Below are 11878 nucleotides of genomic sequence, written 5' to 3'. Positions count from 1 at the left end.
AGGGGTCAGGAGACACTGTGGCTCCATCCAATGATACCCCCGGACAGGGCCAAACAGGCAGGATATAACCCCACCCACTTTGCCAAAGCACAGCCCCCACACCACTAGAGGGATATCTTCAATCACCAACTTACCATCCTGAGACAAGGCCGAGTATATCCCACAAAGATCTCCGCCACGGCACAACCCAAGGGGGGGGTGCCAACCCAGACAGGAAGACCACGTCAGTGACTCAACCCACTCAAGTGACGCACCCCTCCTAGGGACGGCATGGAAGAGCACCAGTAAGCCAGTGACTCAGCCCCTGTAATAGGGTTAGAGGCAGAGAATCCCAGTGGAGAGAGGGAAACTGGCCAGGCAGAGACAGCAAGGGCGGTTCGTTGCTCCAGTGCCTTTCCGTTCAACTTCACACTCCTGGGCCAGACTACACTCAATCATAGGACCTACTGAAGAGATGAGTCTTCAATAAAGACTTAAAGGTTGAGACCGAGTCTGCGTCTCTCACATGGGTAGGCAGACCATTTCATAAAAATGGAGCTCTATAGGAGAAAGCCCTGCCTCGAGCTGTTTGCTTAGAAATTCTAGGGACAATTAGGAGGCCTGTGTCTTGTGACCGTAGCGTACGTGTAGGTATGTACGGCAGGACCAAATCGGAAAGATAGGTAGGAGCAAGCCCATGTAATGCTTTGTAGGTTAGCAGTAAAACCTTGAAATCAGCCCTTGCCTTAACATGAAGCTAGTGTAGGGAGGCTAGCACTGGAGTAATATGATCACATTGTTTGGTTCTAGTCATGATTCTAGCAGCCGTTTTTAGCATTAACTGAAGTTTATTTAGTGCTTTATCCAGGTAGTCGGAAAGTAGAGCATTGCAGTAGTCTAACCTAGAAGTAACAAAAGCATGGATTAATTTTCATGCATCATTTTTGGACAGAAAATGTCTGATTTTTTTCAATGTTACGTAAATGGAAAAAAGCTGTCCATGAAACAGTCTTGATATGTTCGTCAAAAGAGAGATCAGGGTCCAGAGTAACGCCGAGGTCCTTCACAGTTTTATTTGAGACGACTGTACAACCATCAAGATTAATTGTCAGATTCAACAGAAGATCTCTTTGTTTCTTGGGACCTAGAACAAGCATCTCTGTTTTGTCCGAGTTTAAAAGTAGAAAGTTTGCAGCCATCCACTTCCATATGTCTGAAACACAGGCTACCAGCGAGGGCAATTTTGGGGCTTCACCATGTTTCATTGAAATGTACAGCTGTGTGTCATCCGCATAGCAGTGAAAGTTAACAGTATGTTTTCGAATGACATCCCCAAGAGGTAAAATATATAGTGAAAACAATAGTGGTCCTAAAACGGAACCTTGAGGAACACCGAAAATTACAGTTGATTTGTCAGAGGACAAACCATTCACAGAGACAAACTGATATCTTTCCGACAGATAAGATCTAAACAAGGCTAGAACTTGTCCGTGTAGACCAATTTGGGTTTCCAATCTCTCCAAAAGAATGTGGTGATCAATGGTATCAAAAGCAGCACTAAGGTCTAGGAGCACGAGAACAAACGCAGAGCCTTAGTCTGATGCGATTAAAAGGTCATTTACCACCTTCACAAGTGCAGTCTCAGTGCTATGATGGGGTCTAAAACCAGACTGAAGCATTTCGTATACATTGTTTGTCTTCAGGAAGGCAGTGAGTTGCTGCGCAACAGCTTTTTCTAACATTTTTGAGAGGAATGGGAGATTCGATATAGGCTGATAGTTTTTTATATTTTCTGGGTCAAGGTTTGGCTTTTTCAAGAGAGGTTTTATTACTGCCACTTTTAGTGAGTTTGGTACACATCTGGTGGATAGAGAGCCGTTTATTATGTTCAACATAGGAGGGCCAAGCACAGGAAGCAGCTATTTCAGTAGTTTAGTTGGAATAGGGTCCAGTATGCAGTTTGAAGGTTTAGAGGCCATGATTATTTTCATCATTGTGTCAAGAGATATAGTACTAAAACACTTGAGTGTCTCCCTTGATCCTAGGTCCTGGCAGAGTTGTGCAGACTCAGGACAACAGAGCTTCTGAGGAATACGCAGATTTAAAGAGGAGTCCATAATTTGCTTTTCTTCTAAGAAGTTCATGAATTTATTACTGCTGAAGTGAAAGCCATCCTCTCTTGGGGAATGCTGCTTTTTAGTTAACTTTGCGACAGTATCAAAAATACATTTCGGATTGTTCTTTTTTTCTCAATTAAAAATAGGATGATCAAGCAGCAGTGAGGGCTCTCGATACTGCACGGTACTGTCTTTCCAATCTAGTCGGAAGACTTCCAGTGGTGTGGAGTCATTTCCGTTCCAATTTTCTGGAAGCTTGCTTCAGAGCTCGGGTATTTTCTGTATACCAGGGAGCTAGTTTCTTATGACAAATGTTTTTAGGGGTGCAACTGCATCTAGGGTATTGCGCAAGGTTAAATTGAGTTCCTCAGTTAGGTGGTTAACTGATTTTTGTCCTCTGACGTACTTGGGTAGGCAGAGGGAGTCTGGAAGGGCATCAAGGAATCTTTGGGTTGTCTGCGAATTTATAGCACGACTTTTGATGCTCCTTGGTTGGGGTCTGAGCAGATTATTTGTTGCGATTGCAAACGTAATAAAATGGTGGTCCGATAGTCCAGGATTATGAGGAAAAACATTAAGATCCACAACATTTATTCCATGGGACAAAACTAGGTCCAGAGTATGACTGTGGCAGTGAGTAGGTCTGGAGACATGCTGGACAAAACCCACTGAGTCGATGATGGCTCCAAAAGCCTTTTGGAGTGGGTCTGTGGACTTTTCCATGTGAATATTAAAGTCACCAAAAATTTGTATATTATCTGCTATGACTACAAGGTCCGATAGGAATTCAGGGAACTCAGTGAGGAACGCTGTGTATGGCCCAGGAGGCCTGTAAACAGTAGCTATAAAAAGTGATTGAGTAGGCTGCATAGATTTCATGACTAAAAGCTCAAAAGACGAAAACGTCAGGTTTTTTTGTAAATTGAAATTTGCTATCGTAAATGTTAGCAGCACCTCCGCCTTTGCGGGATGCGCGGGGGATATGGTCACTAGTGTAACCAGGAGGTGAGACTTCATTTAACACAGTAAATTCATCAGGCTTAAGCCATGTTTGTCAGACCGATCACATCAAGATTATGATCAGTGATTCGTTCATTGACTATAACTGCCTTGGAAGTGAGGGATCTAACATTAAAGTAGCCCTATTTTGAGATGTGAGGTATCACGAGCTCTTTCAATAATGGCAGGAATGGAGGTCTTTATTCTAGTGAGATTGCTAAGGCGAACACCGCCATGTTAAGTTTTGCCCAACCTAGGTCGAGGCACAGACACGGTCTCAATGGGGATAGCTGAGCTGACTACACTGACTGTGCTAGTGCCAGACTCCACTAAACTGTCAGGCTGGCTAACAGCCTGCTGCCTGGCCTGCACCCTATTTCATTGTGAAGCTAGGGAGTTAGAGCCCTGTCTATGTTCGTAGATAAGATGAGAGCACCCCTCCAGCTAGGATGGAGTCCGTCACTCCTCAACAGGCCAGGCTTGGTCCTGTTTGTGGGTGAGTCCCAGAAAGAGGGACAATTATCTACAAATTCTATATTTTGGGAGGGGCAGAAAACAGTTTTCAACCAGCGATTGAGTTGTGAGACTGCTGTAGAGCTCATCACTCCCCCTAACTGGGAGGGGGCCAGAGACAATTACTCGATGCCGACACATCTTTCTAGCTGATTTACACGCTGAAGCTATGTTGCGCTTGGTGACCTCTGACTGTTTCATCCTAACATCGTTGGTGCCGACGTGGATAACAATATCTGTATACTCTCTACACTCGGCAGTTTTAGCTTTAGCCAGTACCATCTTCAGATTAGCCTTAACGTCTGTAGCCCTGCCCCCCTGGTAAACAGTGTATGATCGATGGATGATTCGTTTTAAGTCTAATACTGCGGGTAATGGAGTAGCCAATGACTAGGGTTTTCAATTTGCCAGAGCTAATGGGAGGCTTCGGCGTCTCAGACCCCGTAACGGGAGGAGTAGAGACAAGAGAAGGCTCGGCCTCAGACTCCGACTCGCTGCTTAATTAATGAGGAGAACCGGTTGAAAGTTTCTGTCGGTTGAATGAGCGACACCGGTTGAGCATTCCTACAGCATTTCCCTCCAGAAGCCATGAGAAAGTTGTACGGCTGCGGGGACCGTGCGAGGGGATTTATACTACTATCTGTACTTACTGGTGGCACAGACGCTGTTTCATCCTTTCCTACACTGAAATGAATCGATGAATCGCTTACTCAGGGAGGGAGATGTTTCTAAATATGGATCAAATTGTTAAAAATTTGTCAATTAACGTTAGATTTACAGAATGTAAACGCTACAGCAAGGCATTTGTGAGAAAAATGGAGGCAGAAATTAAAACTACTTTTCCACATAGCTATGTAGTTGTAATGCTGACGCTGGCTAGCTATCTTATTTTCATTGAAATAGCATGGCTAGTTAGCTAGCTAGCAATAGTCTTCTGTCTAACGTTGTGGAACAGAATAGTTCTTTGTACTTGTAATTTGGTTGAGACTAACATTAGTTTAGAAGGTCATTGTTTACTTTGTGTATATTTGTTGTTTAATTGGTTGGCTTTGCCAGTTAGGAAGCTGAGATGTATTTGCTCAAGTTGGCTATCTTAGCTATTAGCTAATGTTTTAGTAGAACAGGCTAATTCCCTGCAGAATCTAGACAATGGAGAATGGGGAATAAGATCTGTCTGTTGCAGTGCCCAGACGAGGTGAGACCAAACTGCTACAGAGATAAAAAGTAAGATCTCTATCTTTAGTTATATTTCAAAGTTGAACCAATGCAATAGGTATTTTATTGGCTTGCTAAATGAGCTGCTTTTCCTGATAATGTCTATCTGATAAAGCTACACTCTTAGAAAAGGTGCTATCTAGAACATTAAGTTATTCAGCTGTCCCCATAGGATCACTTTTTGAAGAACCCTCTTGGGTTCCAGGTAGAACCCTCTGTGGAAAGGGGATGGATCCCAAAAGGGTTCTACCTGGAACCAAATAGTTATACTATGGGGACAGCTGAAGAACCCTTTTGGAACCCATTTTTCTAAGAGTGTATCTAGTTGTTGTTTTAATGCAATGTCCATGTTACAGCCACAACATGATCATTTAGACCAGCATCTGAAGACTAGCATCTGAAAACTAACGAGGAGGAGAAAAGCCTGCTTTGGACGAGCAAGGAAGAACAATAACAACTAGCTATATCAGATAAACATGTTCACGAAAAGCAGGGAGAGAGCAAGCTAGTAGTAGTAACATTATTTGAAACCTCACATGCGCATGTATCTGTGTTATATTTAAGCAATAAGGCACCTCAGGGGTTTGTGGTATATCGACAATATACCACGGATTGGGGCTGTTCTTCTGCATGATGCAATGGAGTGCCTGGATACAGCCCATAGCCGTGGTATATTGGCCATATACCACAAAACCCAGAGGAGCCTTATTGCTATTAAAAACTGGTTACCAACGTAATAATCAAGTAATATTGACTCATACACCATGGCTTGCTATTTGTCTCATGTTGTACCGATCATCAACATGAACAAGACTGAATTCTGTTGAATTGTCAACTGGTCTAAATTCCTGTTAGGAAGCTGTTGCTGTTCAGAATGACATGTTTATGATGATGTTCACAGGAATCTCCAAATGCTATGTTGAACGAGCACCACGGATGAAGGAGGGGGAGGAAAACAGACTGCTTCTTTCTACCAACTTCACCAAGTCATACAATGTTTGCGTCATGAACAATTGTTACATCAAATAAATATAGAATTATTTTAGTTTATTCTGTTTTTTTTATGCTGGATGTAATTTAGCAGGTCTATAGTATAATGTATTGTTTTGAAATGTTTATTAAATATCTATTCAGTCAACTTATGTTTGCTAAAATAATGTTTTGTACTGTTACTTTTTACATACTGAAAGACTCATTAGTTTTGAGCTAGACTATGATCGGGGAAATGTCATCTGCCCTTTTTTAAAATGTTTATGAATGAAATTAGCACCGTTTCTAATAGTTTGTTGCTACTGTCTGGTGAGGAAGTGGACAATATGGAATTAATGAGAAATCAGAACTTGGACAACGTCAGGGAATAAGTATACACTGAACAAAAATATAAATGCAACATGTAAAGTGTTGTTCTCATGTTTCATGAGCTGAAATAAAAGATCCCAGATATTTTCCATACGCCCAAGAAGCTTATTTATCTCAAATGTTGTGCACCCTGGTCCTTTCTCCGCTGCATCGGTAACAGTTTATAAAACATTTGAATTCAGCCTTTGTGGTTTGGAAAGTATAGTGACTACTATTGCTTTAATTTATTCATCAAACAAATGGGGTTTTGGAAAAGTAGGTGCTTAGCTTAATACAAGGACAAATTATGGCTAGCTAATTGAAAAAAAAAAAAAAAAAACTTTGTGCAATACATAAATGCTTAAAATATAAAAATCATAAAATGTGACGTTAGCTACCAAATAAGTTTTCGGCAATTATACAAAAACAACTACAAAAACGCTTCCTTACCCAACAGGCTGAACAGGTGTAATGAACGCATGTAAAAATGCCCATAAGTGTTCAAATCGCCTGTAAACAGACACTGCACAGGTTAAAAAAATAAATCACGTGTACAAAAGAAATGACATTTGACACTTGAAACAAGCAAGTGAAAAATTATAATTTCAAGTGTTAAGACGTGTTCCGGTAAAACGATTTGAAACTCTTGGCCTTCAATATCTGACAGCTCGAGTTCTCACGTCTGTGGTTCGAAAACATGGCATCACAGTTCTGTCAAGCCGCTTTGCTGACAACTAACCATCTCGCGACCCGGGTATTCAGCCAATCAGCCGCTGCAGTTGAGAGTAACTTTGGGCAAAACAAAAGATTAAAGTGCCTTTGCACGGGGTATGGTAGTAGGTGCCAGGCACATCCAGCCAACTTGACAATACTAGGAAGCATAGGAGTCAACATGGGCCAGCATCCCTGTGGAACACTTTTGACACCTTGTAAAGTCCATGTCCCTACAAATTGAGGCTGCTCTGAGGGCAAAAAAGGTGCAACTGAATATTAGAGTGTTATTAATATGAAATACCTGTTATGCTGATGACATAGCATAAACAGTACCATGGATACCTGCTATGCTCATGAGAAAACGTTATAATCATTACCATAGCCACAGGAAGTAGAGGTGCTGGGTGCCAGTCACAATAAGGACCCAGTGACTGAGGTTTGGATGAGAGAGGTAGGCTGGGTTTGTCCTCACTGTCAACCTGGAAACTCTGGGTAGGATCCCAGTTCTAAATAGAAGTCAGAGATCAACCTCCTAGTCTTCCCCTGTGCAGGCCACACCCCCTCCCATTGTTACTGTGTGTATGAACACATTTTGAATAATGGCTTCCTAAAATGCTGTGGTGCTTACAAACACAATAGGAAAGGTTGTGGTAGATGTGGGCCGTCACAGGAGAGTTCTCAGCTCTTCCACTCTGGAAGCTTCCTCTCTGATTCTATTCGCCAATATTAAAGGTCATACTTGAATTGTGGTAGTAATATTGTCCCTGGACTTTGACACCATAGAAAACACATTATAATTATACATTGACAAAATAAAATGTTATTCTATTTAAATATGAAAAACATGTCCTTTATACTGCAAAACATTATTTGTATGTTTTGTAGAACATACTGGCGGCTAGCTAATTGGCATGTAGAGGTGTAGTGACATGTATTGAGTAGATACATAGACATTTAAATTAGTTTGAATGACATCAATTAAACAAAAACATTGCATTGTCTGTATAAGTTTGACCAGTACAAATTCATGTATAATATGTATTTTTAATTAGCACATCAAGTTCAATGCAGTCAACCAAATACTAGATTTATTATTTGTCATTGAATGTAAGACAATTTAATAAACACGTAGTCATTTCAAAGTATGTGCATCATTAAACAAAAGTTACTTAGTAGTAAAAAAAATAATCCACACAAACTAATGATGAAAACTGATCACACCATCTCTATCTGATCACACCATCTCCATCTCTATCTATCTACATGTTGTGTCTCCTAACTCATTCCCACAGAAAACTGATCACACCATCTCTATCTGATACATGTTGAATCTACACTGATCATCACACCATCTCTATCTGATACATGTTGTCTACTAGCTCATTCCCACAGAAAACTGCAGAGGGATGCAGTACCACCCAGTCAGCCATCAGACTCCATTGTTACAATGTGAGAAGCCTCAGAGGGCATTCAACCCTAAGGGCAAATTCAAGGTACTCTCAATATCTTCAGAGTAAAAGCTAAAAAATAAATCAAATATATATTTTTTAAACTGACAAGGTGCACACTGATCAGTAAATTAACGAGAAGCTAACATTCTACAACACTCCCTTTCCACTGCACAATTCTCTTACAGTGAGAAACAGTAGGATCCCAATAGTTGTTTACTCTTTCTTAAATGTTATCAAATTCACTGTTACCACTTAATTTATGAGATGAGAAGGAAGTGATGGTGACTTTAATCTTAGCTTGTCTGAGAGAACTGATGAGGCTTCTCTCCTGTATGTATACGCTGGTGTGTTGTTAAGCTGCTCGGATCAGAAAAACTATTCCCACAATCAGAGCAGGAGAAAGGCTTCTCTCCTGTATGTATACGCTGGTGACATTTTAAGGTATCCAATCGGGTGAAACTCTTCCCACAATCAGAGCAGAAGTAAGGCTTCTCTCCTGTATGTATACGCTGGTGACATTTTAAGGTATCCAATCGGGTGAAACTCTTCCCACAGTCGGAGCAGAAGTAAGACTTTTGGTCTGTATGTATTTGCTGGTGACATTTTAACTTCTCCAATTGGGAGAAACTTTTTCCACAGTCAGAGCAGAAGTAAGGCTTCTCTCCTGTGTGTGTTCTCTGATGAACTGTTAGCTCAGATGATGTTGTGAAGCATTTTCCACAGTCAGAGCAGGAGTATGGCTTCTCTCCTGTATGTACACGTTCATGTACTTTTAAGGTATCCAATCGGGAGAAACTCTTTCCACAGTCAGAGCAGAAGTAAGGCTTCTCTCCTGTGTGTGTTCTCTGATGAACTGTTAGCTCAGATGATGTTGTGAAGCCTTTTCCACAGTCAGAGCAGGAGTAAGGCTTCTCTCCTGTGTGTATACGTTGGTGTTTTTTGAAGTTGCTCTGTTGAGAGAAATTCCTCCCACAGGCCGAGCAAGAGTAAGGCTTCTCTCCTGTATGTATACGTTGGTGTTTTTTTAAGTTGCTCTGTTGGGAGAAACTCTCCCCACAGTCAGAGCAGGAGTAAGGCTTCTCTCCTGTGTGTACTCTCTGATGAACTGTCAGAGCCCTTGATGTTGTGAAACTCTTCCCACAGTCAGTGCAGGAATACAGATTTTCTTCTGTGTGTATTTTTAGGTGTATTTTTAGCTTTGATAGAATTGGGAAAATCTCCTCACAATGTGGGCAGTGGTGAGACCTCTTAGCTCTGTGATCTTCCTGCTGTTGCTCTCTGGATGAAGAGAATGTCTCAACATGGTCTCCTGTGTGAACAACAGAAAAACCAATCAGTTGGTGTGATACACACTGAGAGTCAAAACATTATGAACACCTGCTCTTTCCATGACAGACTGACCATGTTAAAGCTGTGATCCCTTATTGATGTCACTTGTTAAATCCACTTCAATCAGTGTAGATGAAGAAACAAATTAAAGGATTTTTACGGCTTGATACAATTGTGACATGGATTGTGTACGTGTGCCATTCAGAGGGTGAATGGGCAAGACAAAATATTGAAGTGCCTTTTAACGGGGTATGGTAGGTGCCAGGCGCACCGGTTTGTGTTAATAAATGCAATGCTTCTGGGTTAATCCATGCGCAACAGTTTCCTGTGTGTGTGAAGAATGGTCCACCACCCAAAGGACATTTAGCCAACTTGAAACAACTGGGAAGCATTGGAGTCAACATGCGCCATCATCCCTGTGGAAAGCTTTCCACGCCTTGTAGATTCCATGCCCCAACAAATTCACACCGAGGGCAACTCAACATTTGGAAGGTGTTCCTAATGTTTTGTACATTCATTGTACATGTCAAACAAATACATTTGATGCACTTTTTACATTAGCAGTTGACACAAAGTGCTTATACAGAACTCCATCTTAAAACACCAATAAGCAAGCAATGCATATAAGCACAGTGGCTAAGAAACTCCCCAGAACGCAGGAACACTAGGAAGCAACCTAGAGAGGAACCAGTCTGAGGGGTGGCCAGTCCTCTTCTGGCTGTACCGGGTGACATACAGTGCATTCGAAAAGTATTCAGACCTCTTCTCTTTTTCCACATTGTTATGTTACAGCCTTATTCTAAAATGGATCTTTATTTATTTTATTATTTTTTACAAATCCTCAAATCTACACACAATACCCCATAATGACAGAGCTAAAAACAGGCTTTTTGAAATGTTTGCAAATGTTTAAAAATAAATAAATAAAAATTAAATCCTTATTTACATAATTATTCAGACCCTTTGCTATGAGACTCAATTGAGTTCTGGTGCATCCTGTTCCCATTTATCATCCTTGAGATGTTTCTACAACTGGAATCCACCTGTGGTAAATCCAATTGATTGGACATGATTTGGATAGGCACACACCTTTCTATATAAAAAGGTCCCACAGTTGACAGTGCATGTCAGAGCAAAAACTAAGCCATGAGGTTGATGGAATTGACCGTAGAGCTCCGAGACAGGATTGTTTCGAGGCACAGATCTGGGGAAGGGTACCAAAATATTTCTGCAGCATTGAAGGTCCCCAAGAACACACTGGCCTCCATCATTCTTAAATGGAAGAAGTTTGGAACCACCAAGACTATTCCTAGAGCTGGCCGCCCGGCTAAACTGAGCAATCGGGGGAGAAGGGCCTTGGTCAGGGAGGTGGCCAAGAACCCGATGGTCACTCTGACAGTGCTCTAGAGTTCCTCTGTGGAAATGGGAGAACCTTCCAGCAGGACAACCATCTCTGCAGCACTCCACCAGTCAGTCCTTTATTGTAGAGTGGCCAGACGGAAGCAACTACTTAGTAAAAGGCACATGACAGCCCGCTTGGAGTTTGCCAAAAGGCACCTAAAGGACTCTGACCATGAGAAACAAGATTCTCTGGTCTGATAAAACCAAGGTTGAACTCTTTGGCCTAAATGCCAAGCATCGCATCTGAAAGAAACCTGGCACCATCCCTACGGTGAAGCATGGTGGTGTCAGCATCATGCTGTGGGGAGGTTTTTCAGCAGCAGGGACTGGGAGACTAGTTAGGTTCAAGGGAAAGATGAAAATAACAAAGTACAGAGAGATCCTTGATGAAAACCTGTTCCAGTGTGCTCAGGACCTCTGACTGGGGAGAAAGTTCACCTTCCAACAGGACAACAGCCAAGACAACGCAGGAGTGGCTTCGGGACAAGTCTCCGAATGTCATTGAGTGGCCCAGCCAGAACCCGGACTTGAACTTGATCTAAATTTTCTGTAGAAACCTGAAAATAGCTGTGCAGCGATGCTCCCCATCCAACCTGACAGAGCTTGAGAGGATCAGCAGAGAATAATTGGAGAAACTCCCAAAATACAGGTGTGCCAAGCTTGTAGCATCATCCCCAAGAAGACTCTAGACTGTAATCACTGCCAGAGGTGATTCAACCAAGTACTGAGTAAAGGGTGTGAATAGTTATATTATATATATATATATATATATATATATATATATATATAAAAGCTGAAATCACATTTGCACATATACACATT

At 41.6% G+C, this 11878-nt stretch overlaps 1 protein-coding gene across 1 annotated transcript; it reads right to left on the bottom strand.

Annotated features, from left to right (window-relative positions):
* Positions 1–7899: 7899 nt before the first annotated feature.
* On the bottom strand, positions 7900–9690 carry LOC120050888 (gastrula zinc finger protein XlCGF17.1-like; the record flags this gene model as incomplete). Its single annotated transcript, XM_038997410.1, has 1 exon — positions 7900–9690. A coding segment is annotated over one exon (1071 nt), but the record flags the coding sequence as incomplete, so codon positions are not given.
* Positions 9691–11878: the final 2188 nt, after the last annotated feature.

This window comes from Salvelinus namaycush, chromosome 7 (assembly GCF_016432855.1).
Source record: "Salvelinus namaycush isolate Seneca chromosome 7, SaNama_1.0, whole genome shotgun sequence".
Taxonomy (NCBI): domain Eukaryota; kingdom Metazoa; phylum Chordata; class Actinopteri; order Salmoniformes; family Salmonidae; genus Salvelinus; species Salvelinus namaycush.
This window is presented reverse-complemented; position numbering and strand designations above follow the sequence as displayed.